The 18,278-nt window shown below is 31.9% G+C and overlaps 1 protein-coding gene across 2 annotated transcripts in view; it reads right to left on the reverse strand.

Annotated features, from left to right (window-relative positions):
* LOC129218563 (carbonic anhydrase-related protein 10-like) overlaps positions 1–18,278 on the reverse strand; it is a 489,515-nt gene that overhangs the window by 24,889 nt on the left and 446,348 nt on the right. For both annotated transcript variants that reach the window (XM_054852871.1, XM_054852872.1), the window contains exon 7: positions 10,088–10,242. In XM_054852871.1, the coding sequence (XP_054708846.1) occupies positions 10,088–10,242 (155 nt within the window). The remainder of the gene's footprint in view (positions 1–10,087; positions 10,243–18,278) is intronic.

Genomic DNA, 18,278 nt, shown 5'->3' on the forward strand with positions numbered 1-18,278 from the left:
TCACATCAGAAGGGATGGAAGGGATCGTGGATTTTTTTTTTTATTCAACGGACTTCTTTAAATTCTTAGCACGGGCATCGCCTTGCGGGTACTGCTATTGGAATATACATTATGAACATTTACAATTGGGTTTCAAACCATCATAAAATTATTTATTTGTGAAAACACTATTTTTTTTTTGTTATAAAACATTTAATACACCAGTTTCTCCTATTTGCTAATTGTCATTACTTTTCTTTAACCAATTTTTATGTTTTGTTCAATTCTCGAAGATTCTTCTTCATTCTGCTTTTTTCTTCTTTTCCTAGGATTTACAGTTAATTAAATTGCCTTTTTGACTTTAACCTCATCGGAAATATTTTTCCGTCAAGCTAACTCTTTATTACAATTTTTTTTTATACGCCTATAAGAAAGCTTCCAAACATTGAGTGCATTACAATTAGATCTTTAATGATTTATAATTACTTCAATTGGTGTTTAGTTAATCCTACCCTATTTTCAGTTTTTAAACTCTTTGATCTTCTGTCTCGTCGCTTTTGTCGGACGACGTTTCATCCATAAGCTTTTATCCTCCGACTTATTTTGCATTCCATGTACGCCTGAAACACGCGCCAGCGTTTCTGAAAATTGCTGTTTAACGTTGTAATACGTTAAATTTCACTTTTTATTTTTCAGCAAAACAGGTTTTTCTTGATTTCTCATTGTTATAATACTTTTACTATTAGTTTACGAACATTAGTTACTAGGGTGGGCCGAAATAAGCCGAAAAATTTTTTTTTTCGAAATCAATTTTTGGATAGCGCGCAAAAGTTGCGTAGTGAGCTAGTTAGCATTCACAAAAAATTTCTTGGATATTAAAAAATATCTAGAAGGCGCTATTTGACACTGAAAAACCGAAAAAAAAAAGAAAAATGAATTTTTATCGAAATTTTTTTTAAAAAACTAAATTCCAAATATTTTGCTGGAATGCGCCGAAAATGTTATATAATGAGTCGGTTCGAGCCCATAAAATGTTTCATTGATTTTAATGAGCATTTAACCGCTCCTTTCTGACATCAAAAATTGGAGAAAAATGAAAAAAAATATTGAATTTCTTTAAAAACCAATGTGAAAATTATTTTTCAAAATTAAACCATAGACTAAATAATTAAATAGCGCCATTAATCATAGTAATTATTATCACGCAATAGTGTCATACATTTTCGAGAACTACATATATAGATAATAAAATTTTAAAAAAGAAATCTTCAAATTTGATTTATAATACCTCATGCATAATGAATATTATTTTTTGGAATAATATTGTCCCTTGTTATCAAAGATGGAAGTTCTTTCCTAGCTTGAAGTTTAGCACGAATGTATCCATCTCGTGCAGTTTCACCACGAACTCTTATTGCAGCTTCAGTTATTAGTTTCACACAACGTTTCACAGCTTGCGTGTGACAGGGAAATTTCTCGAAAGTAAACTCTGTAGAATGTTCTTTGCACATTTCTTTCCATTGTTGGTCTTTTAGATGCATTGTAATAGGTGGCTCTGTTACAACACAGTTTGCCCAATCAACTAAATCAACATAATCAACGGCTTCAAAATTGAGTTTAGGACGCTCAAAAAATCGTACACCATCCGAGCCAACAGTAGCTGTTCAGGATGAGCGAAATATGCATTACTTGAGAGAAATTTGAAAATTATCTCCTTAACGTTGTCTGGAAACTGCCTTGCAAGAGAAATCATTTTCCAAAAATGTTGGGCGCGGTACTGGCAGTTCGGTTTTATTTTTATCTCAAACCACATTGGAGCATAAACTAAAATTACATACTTTACAAGCATTGTAAGGTTTTCTGATGGAGTTGGAGTGCCTATATACAAGCGTAACAAACGGTTTGTAGTTGTCAGCCATTTCGCATGACTGACTGAGTTTGCCTGGGCTATTGTCAGCCACGCTTGAAGGACAACTACCATCTTTTACGGCAAGACAGATTCTATACAAATATTGTTGTTCAGTACTTAAATTTTTTATATCTTCCATGTCCAAAACCAGAAGATTGCAGTCAATTTTATCAAATTTGACCACCGGATTTTTTTCACAATCTCTAACAAGTTGTTCGATAGCTCCAGAATATGAATGTGGCCACTTTGTGCAACCGTCCAATTCCAGTATAAGATTCCTCAGTGGCAACTCATTGTGGACATTGGACACAAGAGAGGACCCCTTTAATTGCTTAATTCTCAGCTGTGGAGGTGTAGAATTACAGCATTTCTTGTCGAGAGGTTTTGTCTCTTAAGTGGGTTATAAAGTCGAGAGGAAGAAATGGCTTGAGAAAAAGAAGAATACTTGCGTTCAATTCATTAATCAGTTTAAAGGACTTCAGAGGATTCACATTTTTTTAATACTCAAGCGCTCTATTTGTCAAATATATATAAAATAATTATAAAATAATCTTAGGAATAATAGAAGTAGTTGAGCGCCGTTTATTATCCAAGAGAAACAATTGGAACCGAAGATTAAAAAATTAGCATCTTATGTAACTATTTTTTATTTGAGTGTGTGCATTTTTTTAAATTGGCGTACAAATATCGCATAAAATTGATTGAATTTTCACTGTTCTAAGTAACGTATTGCGTAACATTTCAGTACTTACTTATTTCGAAACTACTTTTATTTATTTATTTATTTTTTCATTTTTCCAATGTTTTAGTCTTAAAGGAGCGTAGCTAAATATTCTACGAAATGTATAAAAATCTTTGAGGATTTCAACTAATTCACTGACAGATACTTCTAATAATTGCTGAAAATAGCTTCAAACTTTTATTTTCGACCCCCCCCCCCTCCTTTTTTTTTTTAAAAAAAAGTGCATTTTTGCCATTTTTTTCCGTTTTTTGAGGTCAAATAGCGTCGGCTAAATATTAAACAAATTTAGCGAAATTTTTTATGGGTAATAACGGGCCCATATAGCAACTTTTCCGCACTATCCAAAAACAGATTTCCAAAAAAAGTTTTTTCGGCCCATCCTATTAGTTACCTCATAAACCATAATACTCTCAGTTTGGGCGTGGTCGACCCTGCCTTTTTTTTGCCTCAATGGGTCGGTAATATAAGTATTAAACGTGCTTGGGAAGCAGACACTGGGAGGTTCCGCATTCAGCTGACCCCTGAACCAGAAAATCTGTTTCTTTATATCAGATCCTTTGGTCATGAAAACTGAGATGGTCACAGTTGGTCTTGACCCTCATGAGCAGTTGCACCACTGAGTTTAGTAGGCGATGTTTGTTTTTTTTGTTAATCTTAAAATCGAAGTAAATACTTTAAAGTGATGCATTTTATTTTACTTTTATGTTTCATTTATGTGTGGACTTATTTATTTTGCTTCAACTGATATTTATGGTTTGAGTTAAAAATGTCGTATGTCTTTTTTTAACACTGCGAACCCGTTTAAATTCCTAATGCTGTACGGGTAAAATATGATTTTTAAAATCCCGAAGTGTGTAGGTAAAAAATCAGGTGAAATTAGTTTAAGGACTAAATTTCTCGTTGCACATTAAAACTACCGAAGTTTCTGAGATATATATTTTAATGACAGCCTATGGTTACATAATGCTTAAAATATAGTTAAAAAACATGTTTTAACAGGACAATAATCATATTCTTATACCTAGTTTACGCTAGTTAAAAATAAGCCCTATACCTTTTTCGATGAATTAAAGCATGCAAATGCAGCACTTATTTTAAAACCACATAATTTTTTTTAAATACAGGAGAATTTTTTAAAAATCCTTCTCTGCCACTTTTTTTAACATTTATTTCTTTAATAACATTCGTTGTACGAAAAAAAATATATATTTTTAATTAGAAATCTCACGAATTATTATTTACGAATAAAAATATTTTGAATTAAGCTAATTTTGAAATAAATAGGCATTTTTTTTTTCAAAATTTATTCTGAAATTTCGATTAAAATGGGGAATTTTAATTTTTATGCCATGTACTTCAATTTTTATCCTGTGTAATAAACATGTGTGGTGATTAAGCATTTTGTTATTATAATGTTTTTCAGGTTAAAATAGCTCTGAAAAGTCATAGATAGATAAAGAAATATCAAATTATGTCTAAAAACAGTTTTAAAATAAATGGATTGAACTCTTTTTGATGCTAAACTCCTAAAATGTAATAAGTAAAGCAAAAATATTTCAAAAAGGCTAAACTCGATCATTCTTGTTGTTGAATGACTTTTTATTCTGTAAACGCATGTTTGCAATACTGTCATTATTTTTTGTAAATCAGTTTCCTCACATATTTTTCGTTTTCCCCCTTAAGCAAAAAGTTAAAAAAAAAGCCTGATTTTGTTTTAAGTAAAATCTTGCAATTGGTCTGATAAAATATTAATTAATTTTGAATGATTTATCATGTATTCTCTAGAACTGCCTTCCTTTTAATCAGATATCTACATACCTAAAAGACAGTTTAATAAAGGGTTTGCTGCGTAACTTTGTCTTGATCATGATCTTCATTTTCCTCTAACTAAATTTCTTCTATTTATCAGGAAATGTCGGTAAAATGAGACCTCATATAATGTTACTTTCTCTTGGTTCAATGACTTGCATATTTTCTTTCGAAAGACAACCCGTTAGTAATTAAACTAACAACGCTAAATTGTAAATTAAGCTACCATTAGCAGAGTTTTCACGACAGCTGTTCGGAATCTCAACACAAGTACATTTAGAAAATTGCTATTATATTCACAAAAAATGCTTTTTGTATAAATTCGAAGCAAGGGGGGGTGGCATTAACAATTTGCCTATTTAATTTTTATATCTTTGCTTATAAAATATTCGGTAAAAGGTATAATATTCAACAAGCAATAACTAGATAAGTATTTTATAAAACTGCTTGTATGGTCTAATATGAAAGGTTTTGTTGCTCGTGCTTCAAAATCTATATCGATTCAAATGCAAAATTACGAAACAGTTGCTTATGAATCGAACGTATCACTGGTTTATTCTGTTTTTGCTAGTAAACAATATATTTTAGGTTATGTTTCTCACCCGTTTTAGGTGCTTTGACCGTATTAGGAAACTAGTGTTGCAGCAATCTTATCTGCTTTGATCTATTGTTATGAGTTGAATTTCTTTCTACATATCCAGAATAACATATTAAGCAGTGAAGTTTTTTTTCAGTACGATTTGGGTTGTATAAGTAAATTAATATTTAATGAACTCTACGTAGAACAAACCATACACACAAAAAAAAATATCAACAAAATATTAATCAAATAAAACTTTGAAAATAAGTATTTTTTTTTTTAAACATTTTCCAAGTAATTTTTCGGGACGCAGTAAAAGCAAATGCTAAAAGAAAACAAATTCAGTAATTTGAAAAACATTAAAGAAACGTTATTGACTTAAGTAAGTAACCTAAGATTTTTTATTGCTACAGTAATACCGAGAAATATTAAAATAACACTTTTTATTTTGTTCACGTTTTAGTTCGTTTACTAAGTATTAAATTTTTGAAAATATTGTTTTCTTGTTGTGAAATATCTGTACCTCAGAGCCAGAATGACGTAAGTTACATTATGGTAATTTTATTTGACAGAGGAAAACTCTCTTTTCAGGTGCATGCAAAGAATGGGACACGCTCTCTTTTAACCCTGGAGAAAATTTTAAAAAATATGTATTTTTTAAGAATGACACTCACATGGCCCGATACGGATAAAGCTTCTACATACAATTCACCAAAAAATTAAAAACCGCAATTTTTGGACTTACGTCAGTCTGACTCTGAGTACAGATATAGTGTAAACTGAAATAGTAAAACATTTTTTGTTTGTAGTACCATCTTTCTAACCCTATTAACAATGTTCTTAACCACGTAGTTGAATACAATCAAATAAAAATAAAAGAACTTTCAAGATTAAAGCGCATAATATTGTAAGTCCTTTGCAGATTTTGATACACACAATATTTTATTTTTTGTCATTAACAAAGGTGTACATGATTAAGTTTTTGCAATTATAAATATTAATTGAAAACTACTTACGTCCAGTGCAGTACCTATTTAGTTACAATTAAATATGTTTTGATTTTTAATGTTTTTAACAATGTCATGTTCCACGCTGGGCAATGTGAAATAGTTCATTTTTTTTGCTTATTTATTAATTTATAAAATCAGTTCTGTGTTCTTTCATTAATTCAATCATGTACTCTTCTTTTCTTTTAAATTACACTTTATTTTTTACCATCCTTTTCCTTTTTTTTTTTTTTTTTCACTATTTTGTACGCTCGTTATTTTTTTTCTCGTTTCACTATTTGTAAATCCATCGTTTCATTTGATGATAAATATTTTTAATGATCAATAGAAAGTACTTCAAAAAATAACCCTTATATACTTGGGGTTGTTTATTTTTTACATACATGGGGCAAATGGAAAGTTTCCATCTTTGTTTCAAGGTTTCAAATTTACTGGCAAAATTAAAAATATCATTTTAAGTTATTGATAGGCTTTTTTTTAATAAGGCTCACATTGATCTTTCTTTCCCCAATAAGTTTTAAAATAAATTTCCAATGCGTTCAATAAAAAATAAAAGGTTATGTAAAATAATCAATCTTGCCATACTTAGTTTGAAAAGAAAAGAAGGTGATAAAAATCATGGGTTACCTTTTAATATCTCGTCGCATTTAATTCCGCCTGCCGAAAATCAGCAACTCAACGTTGCATGGACTTAACAAGTCATCAGAAGCCCTCTGCAGAATAGGTGAGCCTCGCTACCGCAAAAGATGTCCATAATTACGATACAGTCACCGGCGCAGGATTTTGTGTCCGAACTTAACTCCCGATTATGTAATAGTCGAAGGAATAATGTCTGCGATCAAAGTAACCGAATCATTTGCTGTTACTGTTCAGAATAATCTTCAAGACAATCAAGTCAGTTAAGGCTACGTGGCAAAGGCGCATCTATGTTTGGGTTTATGAAGTGGAAAAATAGTTGTAAGCTATCTTAAACTATCTGACACAACTAGCTCCTGTCAGAAATCGCTGCAGTTAGGCAAGAGCCCCTATGCCATTTAAAATCAGTCCTCAATGTTATGGAGCAAACACTAGCTTGCACAGTTTTTTTTTTTTTTTTGGTAACTCCGTACGCTATGCGATACACTCGCACTCTACAAGCATCGCATACCAACTGAAAGCGTGAGTAAACGAAGAAGCCAAGCTTTCCTGTCTTCTAGTGTCAAGTGCGATTCTCGAAAAAAAAATGTCCCGTGCGTAACGCTATTTTTTTTATTTTTTCTAGCTTACCAAAGCCTTCAAAAAATAAAGCTGTTGGGGAATTATACATTCTTTACCCTAGCGTCAATGACCAAACTTTTCCCTTACTCTCAATAACCGGGTACCCATTTTGAATTTTGAAGATTTAGAGCAGATTTTTTTTTCTGACACCTCTTCTATTTAACTGGAACTTTTTCTTCCACCCTCATCTTGGGGAAATGTAAGTATCCTGATTTTACCAAAAAAGGAAATGGCTTATTATTTTTCCAGCGTTTTCTGTTCACGTTTTACGCTAAATGGTCTGTTAGAAAAAATGTGTTTCTCCAATTTTTCTGTAATGTACTGGATTTTGTTTGTACTGGATGTATTAGGTTTTACGCTTTGGTATTTTATAGTGAATTTGAAGTATTTTATTTATTTATACCAGTGATGTTCAACTTACGGCCCGTGGACCACATGGGAACCGCAAAGCTCATACATGTGTCCAGTTGCATCGAAAAATATTATCTGTAATTTTTATCCTCACTATAATTTACTCAACCTTTGCTGTCATGGCGCCTGTTCGTAGGTATACTCAAAAAAAAAAAAAAAAAAGAGGCAATATATTCCAACTGAAATATTATTGTCTACATCTCGAGAGACACGAAGTTCTTAATTCGGTATCACTGACTATGTAACAATATGTTCGTGTATCAACAAAAATAAAAAAAAAGTGGTATTTTCCACTGTATAGTTTTCCACTTCATATCGTAACAAAAGAAACTCTGGAGCAACCAAAAGTCATAACTATTTTGTTTTATAACAAAACAAAATCTGGTGTTGACTGGATTGATCAAATGCTTGGATAATTTCGAAGTATTTGATCGAATGGTAATAAAGAATGGGTGCGATGCCCTCTGAAATTTAAAAATACATAAATCCATATTATGAGTATACTTAATTTCACTTAAAATCTTAATTACATCTGTAAATGTAATTTCAATAATTTCTTTGCGTCTAAGATTTGCAGTTAGACTCGTATGTAATATGCAATGTTTTTAAGTATTTATTAATTTTTATTATTTTACAGAGTGAAAAAATTTTCGGGCATGTGAAGTGAGTCCCATACTTTGGTTTTATACCAAGAAAATAAGGGAAACAATTGTAAAACGAGTCTTTATCAAAAAAAAATTGTTTCTAAGGATTTTTTAGATTTTTTTTTTTTGGGGGGGGGGGGGTCGCTTGAGTGTCCAAACTTGTTATAAATGCTCATGATTTTGAAAGTATACTTCTCTAACCCCTCAGAAGAATACTAATGGTAAATATAACGATGTTTCCCCTATCAAATATAAATAATTGCTATGTAACTGCCGAAAACTGAATACAATTAGGGGGAGGGATATCAAAGGGGGGGGGGGGAGTGTGGTGGAAAACGGTTGTCATATTTTGATTCAAGGGTTTATTTTACATGATAATCATCAAAAATGGTGTCAGAAGCATTTTGAAGGGGTATTTTTTAACGTGCAGTGTAATGGGTATTCTGGTACCTGGTCATTGAATATAGGTATATAAATTTTTAATGCTAAAAAATACCGCTCAAAAATGTTTCTGAAAACACGGTTACAACTTTCTTTAGTTTAGATTTATGTAAATAACAAAGATTGAAAGCAATTTTACCAATACTTAGTTAGAAAAGGTAAAATTATGATAAAAGTCGCAAAAATGTACCCGGGTACCCCGTCATTGATGCAAGGGTTTAACATACTATCAAAATATAATAGTTAATTCCATATTTAGTTAATAGTTACTTTACTAAAATAAAAATCTTAGCGTTACGCACGGGTCATTTTTTTGAGAATCGCCCTCAAACTTATATGGTTACGACTGCAGGAGAGGCACAGTAGTAGAAGCCATGCTGGCTGCGTTCGAGTCGGAAATCTGCTGCCATAGCCCAAAAAAAAAAAAAAAAAAATCGATTTTTTCCGCAATGTTATATCGGCAATATCGTTTTTTTTTTTTGTGGTTATTATTGTTTATCTGTTAACAATAACTATTCTATTCTCATATCACTGATTTCGGTCAATAAGTGGAGGCGGTTGGACACTGTGTTATACATGGCGGGAACTTTCAACTCGAATTAGATATTTTCGATCCTTTTTTTGATACTATAATGTTGAATGCCCTAATGAGTTCCATAATGGAATATTCCACGTCTACTGTTCAAAGTAACATTTCAAGTTCAAATTTTGTTAATTCTAACCAAAGGACCATAATAAGGTTATAAACCGTTTTTACATGATCGCAAATAAAAAACACATAATTGTAATGCCCTACCCTTTCATTCATTTAATTAGTGACACTATTATCATCTGTATATTTGCATTTCGATATTCTATGATACCTCACTTTCAGTTGTATTTTTTTATATTTATGTTATTCGTTATTACTGTACAAATTTTATTTTCGCTACTTCAATATTCTTAGCAGCAGTAAATGTATATCCGTACTCTAAAACATCACAAATAAGCATAAGCATAGTCTCTACTTCTACTACCAAACAAAAACAACAAACACGTCTTAAAGAGAACAAAATTGGAGGTATCATATACAGTTCAGAAAAAAAAAAACTTAAGAAAACATTTGATTTACTAATTTCGTCAATAATTTTTCATTGCTTAGTTATATCGTGAGACATTTTGTTCAACTTTTTCGACCAATATTTTCCATGCTAATATTAATAATCTAAAATTTGACGGCAGTAAATTCTTTAGTAAAACGCTTAAATACCGACAAAGGATTAGTCTTTCTTGACGGAAATAATTTTTTCGGTTACCATAGTAACTTACCTGCTGTTTAGTTATGTAAATGGGCTTATTCATTACGATCCACGTCACGGTCTCGTAACATCCGGGCATTGTAGTTGATCCCTCATAAGTCATATAGTACGGTGTTTCAGGCAAAAGATCACGCAGTGACAAATATTTCAGCTGTGCTTCCTGACCTAAAATAAAGAAATGCATGTTTAAATAGAAATATTACTGTAATAACTACGTCAAAGAGAATATTTCTTTTCTAAAACACACATAGCAACTTAATTGAATTGTAGCTAATAGCTTATGATTAACATTACTTGCTTCTTTATAAGATATATCCAGAGTGAAATATTGACATATTTCACGAAATTCTTGGATAGTCCTAGATGTATACTTACAATTGCAAAAATGTTCAAAATCAGATGCAGGTTAAGATATTGAAAGTTTGAAGTAAAAATAAAAATGAGTCAAAAAATACAGAATGTGACTTTTTATACCCCCTTTTCAGGTCCCCTAGCTTATTTTTCAATTGAGGTTTTTTCCCTAACTATAACTCCAGCACAAAAAGTTTGAAAGTAGTACTCCCAATATTCACTGAGGTATGAAACGCAGCGTTTTGTGACTTACACCACTTTTCACTCGTCGTCAATAACACCTTTTGGGGGAAAATATAGTGGTTAACAAGTGTTTAAAATTACATGTGTGCATAGAATGTGATTTTTCAAACTTTTCGAGGTTTTGTAGCAGGGGCGGACTGACCAGGTCGGCTAATCGGGGATCCCCGACTGGGCCAACGGTCGAGTTTGCCACTTTTTTTTATTGAACTTAATACATTTAAATTCACACCTAACAGTTTTAAGTGGCATTATACTTTTTAAAAAATAGTTTACTCTATGTGAAATAAGCGTTTGGAAACATGTTTATTTTTTCCATCCTAAGCAGGGACCAAAGTAAATAGCCGAAGTTCACACGTGCGAATGCTTTCCTCTCATCAACTTTCTCTCTAGTTTTTAGAGCTCTGGTGGCCATGGCTTCCACATTAAAGAAACGGGAAGGAGACAGAGAAACTGGGGTCCGACGCTGCCTGAAAAAGGCCCAGGACGAAGAAAAGACGGTTAAAAACTTATATTTGTACGTCTATTAACAAAAATTAAAAGAACCTGCACCATTAGAGAAAGCGGCCCCGGTCCCCGCCTTTGCTTTAAATGCGTGGGCCATGCTTTGGGGTGTTGATACGTGAGCAGGGGCATGCACAGGGGTGGGGGGGGGGAGGATACCTGTTTCCCTGGTTCTGAGCATGAAGGTCAGATTTTTTTTTTTAATGAGGGGTGAAATTTATGTAGGAACCTAGGAGTAAACAAGATAGAGGGGGGGGGGAGTCATTTGTGACGGGCCCCAAAATTTCTGCGCACGCCCCTGGTATTCACTGTTTGGGACAGATTCAACTAAGTGCTGTCAGTTGGCAAGATATTTCATTGGTCTATTGTACATTTTATCGCTATACGAGTAGTTTCAACGAAAATTTCGACTTAGAAGAGAGAACTCCTGAACATAGGCGGATTTAGGACCGTGTTCCAGGGGGGGGGAGAAGGTTTTTTTTTTTTGAGCAACATTAGCTGTAAACAGGGCCAGATTTATACTGAACGAGGTACCTAAGGTACTTCAGGTATGAGGTCCCTTTGTAGATCTAAAGTCACCAACGATAGTCTAAAGTCTACAAAATAAGGGATTTGATGCAGGACCAGTTCAGTCCAAATTTCTTTCTTTTTTTTTAAATTCATTTCTGCGTGTGGAGATACAGAAGTTCCGATTGGTGCAACAATGGGACACAAATGTAATATCAGACCTCTGCTTTCTAGTAAATAATATGGGGAAGATTTTAGCATTTCTACACCGGACACTGATGCTATTTGTTGGTCTTACCAAAAATGAGAGTCCGGACTTACCTGATTCTTGGTTCTTGCATCAAGGCCCTCAATTGTGTTTTTCAGATTTAAATATCAAAAAATTGCCAGACATTTCACTTTGTGTGGGAGAGCTTATTAATATTTTTATCTTGAGCCTAAAATTGATTTCAGTTTCAAGAAAAATGCCCAGAGGGAACTAGTGATTCTCACAGACCAAAAAAGGAGCAGTGCTCTTTCGAATAAAGGGTACTTTTTAAGAGAAGTTTTAAAAACACAATAGGTGCTTCCTTTACTTTGTTGATTTTCTAGGTACATAGAGGCTCAGGTGTTTTCAACAGTAATTATTTTTAAAATATTGAAATGCTTTTTGATGTTTTACAGGTAATGCAAAAAAACATTCGGATATATTCTAATCAGATTCTTGTGGATAAGTTACTGAAACGAGGTAGTGTCGTTTCAAGGAAGGCTAGTGTGAATCTTTACCTTTTGAAAAAAATTTCGCTTTTGTGAAGTTTTGTTTAAACTTTTAAGGGGCAAGGAGGGTTGATTAGGTTAATGGTCAAAGGTTAGCTTAAGAGCGGAAGGGCACAGCACCCTCCTAAAAAATCTTGGGGAAACCTATCCCCTTTCCTTTTAATGTTTTCAAACATATTACAAGATTATGTTTTTAAAATTTCAATGTCGAAAAATTCCGAAGGAGAGTCGCCGGATTCCCTATATTAACTAAATGTAGTTTAAAATTGGTAGACTATACTTCAGTGTTTAAATGATTCCAAATGAGATCACTCAGCCTCCCCCTCTCTCAAATGTGATGAGTGATAGTTTTGCGTTTTTTAATTGTTCAAAGTCGAAACTTTTTCGTAGAGAGCTCCCGATGCTTCTCTTTTCCATTAATTTTACCAAGGGTAACCTAAAATTGTATTTCTAATACTTCCCATTTCGGATAATTTCTGGGAAGAGACCTGGACAGTCTATTGTAAACAAAGATATACTAAAATAGATTTCAAATTTGCAAAAAAAAAAAAAAAAAGTTAAACAAACAAAATCGTGGGGTAACTCCTTCTTTTCCCTCTCTTGAACGTTACCGAAAATTGTAAAATAGCGGTTTTCGACGTCCACTTTCAAAATATCGCTTGGAAGGGAACCGGAACCCCTTCTCCAGATTCTTTTCTCGCTATGCCTGTATAGATCAACCAATTTCTAAACGTTTCGGAGTAATTTATCTGATCCCTCCCTTTCCTCGTGTCCTTCCTATGTTGTCAGTACGTGAGCCTAAACATGTGCCTTTTCAGACTTATAAACCATTAGTATACTTCTTTGACGGGACATAAAAAATGTGTCAGTGTTAGCTTCGTTTTACGTTTCACAATTTTATTTTTTTAGAACTTTAAAACTTGATTTAGAAACTTAAAGGAAAATGTAGTTTAATGTATTTGCTAGACTCGGAAGAATCGAGAACCGGTACTGGTTAATGTACCCCTTTTCTTTTTCTTTTACACAGCTGGGCCAAAATACTCTTTTGCTGACTGGGCCAAAAGTCAGCCAGTCCGCCCCTGTTTTGTAGTGTATTTTTGCGTATCACGGCATAATATTTGCATTTTGTTTTGAATAGCAATGAAAAATTTAAATACCCTGTTTTTCTTACTTTGACGACCTGTCATTTTTCTAAAAGAGCGATAAGTTCCAATCTCATCTTCTGTATGGGCCCTTAAAACTTTAAACTGGAATCTCTCCTTAAGTTTTAGTCGCACAAATGTCAAGTTTTTTGTGTTAGTAATAGTTTTCACTGGAGATTATTTCCCTACATATAAGTTAGGGGACCTGGGGCCCGTATAAAAAGTTAAATTTTGTATTAATTGACCTACTTTTATTTTCACTTTAAACTTTCAATACATTAACTCTGCATCTGATTTTGAACATTTTTTCAATTGGAAGTATACATCGAAGACTAACGGTTGCGAAAATAAAGGTTTTGTAGGTTAAAACGGGACACCCTGTATGTATGTATGTATATATATATATAGTGGTTAATATTGGAACAAAAAATCTGTCATTATGTTCCAAACAAGATAACGTCTTTTGAATGCCTTTAAGCGGAAGAAAAAAAGAAATTCAAAATTTCATATCGTGGCACTCTTCTTTCAAACAAGCGATATATTTATAAAGAGAGAGAAGCTATCACATACATACTTCAAATAACGTCATAACAAAAAGAATTCTTCCAGACATAACTCATTCGTAATAATAAAAAATAGTTTAATGCGAGATGAATATTCTCATTATTTCTTTAGATAATCACAAGGTTTGCAAACGCTATTAAAACAGTACTTAGTGCTAGCATTCGATATTAATTGCAAGTAATATTTAATGTGAACGCTTTCATTCATTTTTTTTTCAGGTACCACCTTCTTTGCGAATTTCAATTCTTTTTTTCTGCATATTTTACACACGCATTATAAGCTGAGACATACGCTTTAATTTTCTCAAAATAACAGAAAAAGTAAATGTTGATTTTTTTGCGATTAAGTACATGCATTTTTTTGCCTGTGATGAGACCGCCCCTGAACTCATTAGACCATACTATTTAACTAAAACTTAGATTGAAAAAAATAGCCAATAACTAAATTTAATTGCAATATTTTTAAATAGTTTGAAAAGGATTTTTTTTATCTGATGATATGGCTTCCCCAGAGTTAATTGAAATCAGAATTTTTGCTTCTTTAATTAGATGAAACTTTCTTAAACGAGATATCATTTTTTTGTCTTTTTAAATATTACGTGCTTTTTTATCGGCTGAGTCATATTATTTTTAATGCTGCTATATTTATTTATAATAATATGCTATAGAGAAGAATCCGTGCCTTAAAAATTTATAAATTATACCAATTTGAACTGAATGAAAAAAGAAAATTATAGTTAAGTAAAAACCAACATGAATAGTTTTAAAAAGAAAATAAAAACTAAGACTGCGCGTTACTCTAAGTAAAAAGTACGTAGTTGAGGCTAGCTTAACTATTAGTATTTAGAGCTTATAAAACATTTTATTTAGACAGAGGCATGTTTTAATCTAATTTTCTAGCGTTTAGTTTATGTTAAAATGAGATACTTGGCATCGAGTAAACTAACAAATGATCTTAAGTTTACTCTTAAAAGGAACGCTACCCAAGTGTCAATACCGATTGGAATGAAACTGCACATCGATAGAACACTTTAAAATATTGAACAAATGTTTTTTTTTAATTTTTTATCGGCAGTAAACAGTTTTAACGGGGTGAAATTTACCCCTAAATATTGGGTTATTCGAGCACACTGACAAGTAACCCTACCGATACCGAATCACCGATTGTTATAAAACTTGCACATCGCTAGAACACTTTAAAATATTGAACCCCTGTTTCTTTTATCGACAACAGACATCTTTAACGGGGTAAAATTCACCCCGAAAAGGAATTCTTTACTCTCTTTTGGGATACACTGACAAATAAGCCTGCCCAAGTATCAATGCCGATTTGAATAAAATTTTGTACATCGATAGAACACCTAAAAACATTGAACACGAATTTTTTTTATCAGTAAACACTTTTGAGGGGTGAAATTTACCCCTGAATATTAGGTTATTCGAGTACACTGACATGTAACCCTATCCGATCACCGATTGGAATAAAACTTTGCACAAGATAGAAAACTTACACATATTGAACCCGTGTCTCCTTTATTGTCCACAAACACCTTTAATAGGAGAAATTTACCCCTAAATATTGCAATAATTAGGAATTAGAATGTACAATACAATATTTTATTTAAATCTCAAAAATTCAAATAATGAGTGTCAATTTGACAAACCTAAACAAACTAAAGTTGACGTATTCCCAGATTTTCCTGAAAATACTTTTTGTAAGGGTAAACCATCCCTCGCTATCTTACCCCGTCGTGCAGCTAATATCCTATGAGTAATTCAATGTCAGAAAAATCATTTTCTTGATCTCACCATTTCCGATTTCAATAAAATGTTTCAAAGAGGACACATATGACAAGATAAATAAAACTGCCAATTTTTAGATTTCTATTTTGAAAATTGTTCGAAATGTAATATTTGTTAGTTTCTGATTCAATGTGTTAAAAATAAGACATTGCTAACATGTTTGCATTCTTTATGATTGATGTTTCTCATCCTTATTGTTATACTAAAGAAATTAGTTGCACACTGTAATTTACATAGTATAACACATGTAGGAAATCATTTAAAGCGGTAGCCAAATTGTAACCAAAGTACATGATTACAGATTTATATTTGTAAATAATTTAACACATTAAAAAATACATTCAATTTAAGGAAGGTTAGTTAAAAGGGATTCAATTATAACCTGTGCGACTTTTATGGAAACATTCGGTAAAAAATATCATGTAAGCAACACCATACGTTTGAATAAAACTATATGAAATTAACCACTGTAAAGTATCTTTTAATGTGACAAATTAAAGTTCACAATTTCAAAATATTTCAATTTAGCATGGTGCATGCTTAATGTAATCTTTTGAAAACGAAACATTAGATTCCTTAGCTAATACTTCCTGTCAAAATTGATTAATGGTCCACTCTTTTCACACTAAAATGAATTGAATTTACATCTAAAAATTATGTGGTATCTTAACAAAGTCTAAAAATATATATTTTATTTCACTATAACTCCAAAAGGTTTCTTAAAACAAAAATGATGTAGTTGCAATGGGGGAGAGGGATTTGAATGCATATTCATTACAAATTTAATTTAAATCATAGGTGTCCCAACTATGTGATAATATTGAATAGAAAAATGGTTTATTTTTCAAATTACTGTAAAACGTTCAAGAAATTGTTTCAATAGAAAAGATGGAATTCGAAAGGTGTGTTTCATTATTGAAAATCTAGTAAAATGCGATGGTGTATTTATATATTTTTGAAAATTAAGTTAACATTTTACTTTGTTTATATTTACAGTTACTGAAATACAAAAACTACAGTACAGTTTACTGAAATACAAAAATAATGGTGTGAAATAATAAATGATGTTTTTTTCAATGTATGTTTTGCTCATTTAAAAATAAATACTCTCTATAGACACTTATTAATACCACCAGATTTAAAAGTAATATAGGGAGAAGGTTAGTTAAAAGAGATTTAACTATGCCAGTTGTGACATTTATGGACGCATTCGGAAAAAAATATCACGTAAACAACACATTACGTTTGAATAACATTATATAAAATTAACCAGAGTAAAGCATCATTTAATGTGGCAAATTGAAGTTCACAATTTCAAAATATTTCATTTCTATAAAATGCAAATATCTCGGAAAAATCCTCAAGACATGCGACAATATGAAAATGCAATGTCATTTTTTCAAGGATTCAGCCAAACCATGATAAGCTGCGAAAGCAACAGTATAATTTGCATAAAACCACAGAAGAATAAGTATCGATAGTGCGTAAAGCTATGATATAGCTTGAAGGTGGCATTAAATGTAATGCAATACGATTGCATTCAAGTTTGATTGATGTTTGTATCACTCATCTATATACTATACATATAAGGGTCAATCGTGTTTTGATATATTTATTGTAAGTGGTGGATCCTACAGTGAAAATTGCATTTAAAATACTCATCAAACATTTATTGCTTCAATTGTTGAAACTTAAATGATACTGTTTAATTATTTATTAAAAAAATGCGCTGCTTTGAAAAAAAAATGCTAAAGGTTACGTACAAAATTAAAGTATGCCACAATTTAATCTTTTAACAACTACTACTAAAACTTTTTATAAAGGAATGCGTCGGAACAATCAACAGAAATATGGTACTACTTTGCAATATTTGTATTCTTGAAAAATGGGTAAGATCCTTTTCATTTTATTTCAGCTATCGAACTCCATTAATGACATAGATATTTTCAAAGAAATCATCGATTTTCAACAACCTGTTTTATCCTCTCGTAATAAATCATGTTTGGAACCATAATCTGTCAAAGTATAATTAGCGCAGCTTATTTTGTTCGTCTATAAGTCTAGCGCTGAAGTTTCGCAGTTGAACTTTGCCCCAGTAGGAGTATGCAAATTTGGATTGATCTCAGAAACATGATGAATGAGAGTTAAATACTTTTCGTAATATTTGTAGACAGAATTTCATAGTTGTATGTAAATTCGAAAGCAATTACATGAGAAATGCTGGGAAAATATTACTGTTAACTAGAGATGAAAACAGTCGTAAAAAAACCGGAAAAGAACCGTTTTTTTCCGAAGAAATAAATTTCCACTTCGGAAAAATTGAAAAAAAAAATTC

The sequence above is a fragment of the Uloborus diversus genome, chromosome 3 (genome assembly GCF_026930045.1).
Source record: "Uloborus diversus isolate 005 chromosome 3, Udiv.v.3.1, whole genome shotgun sequence".
NCBI lineage: Eukaryota > Metazoa > Arthropoda > Arachnida > Araneae > Uloboridae > Uloborus > Uloborus diversus.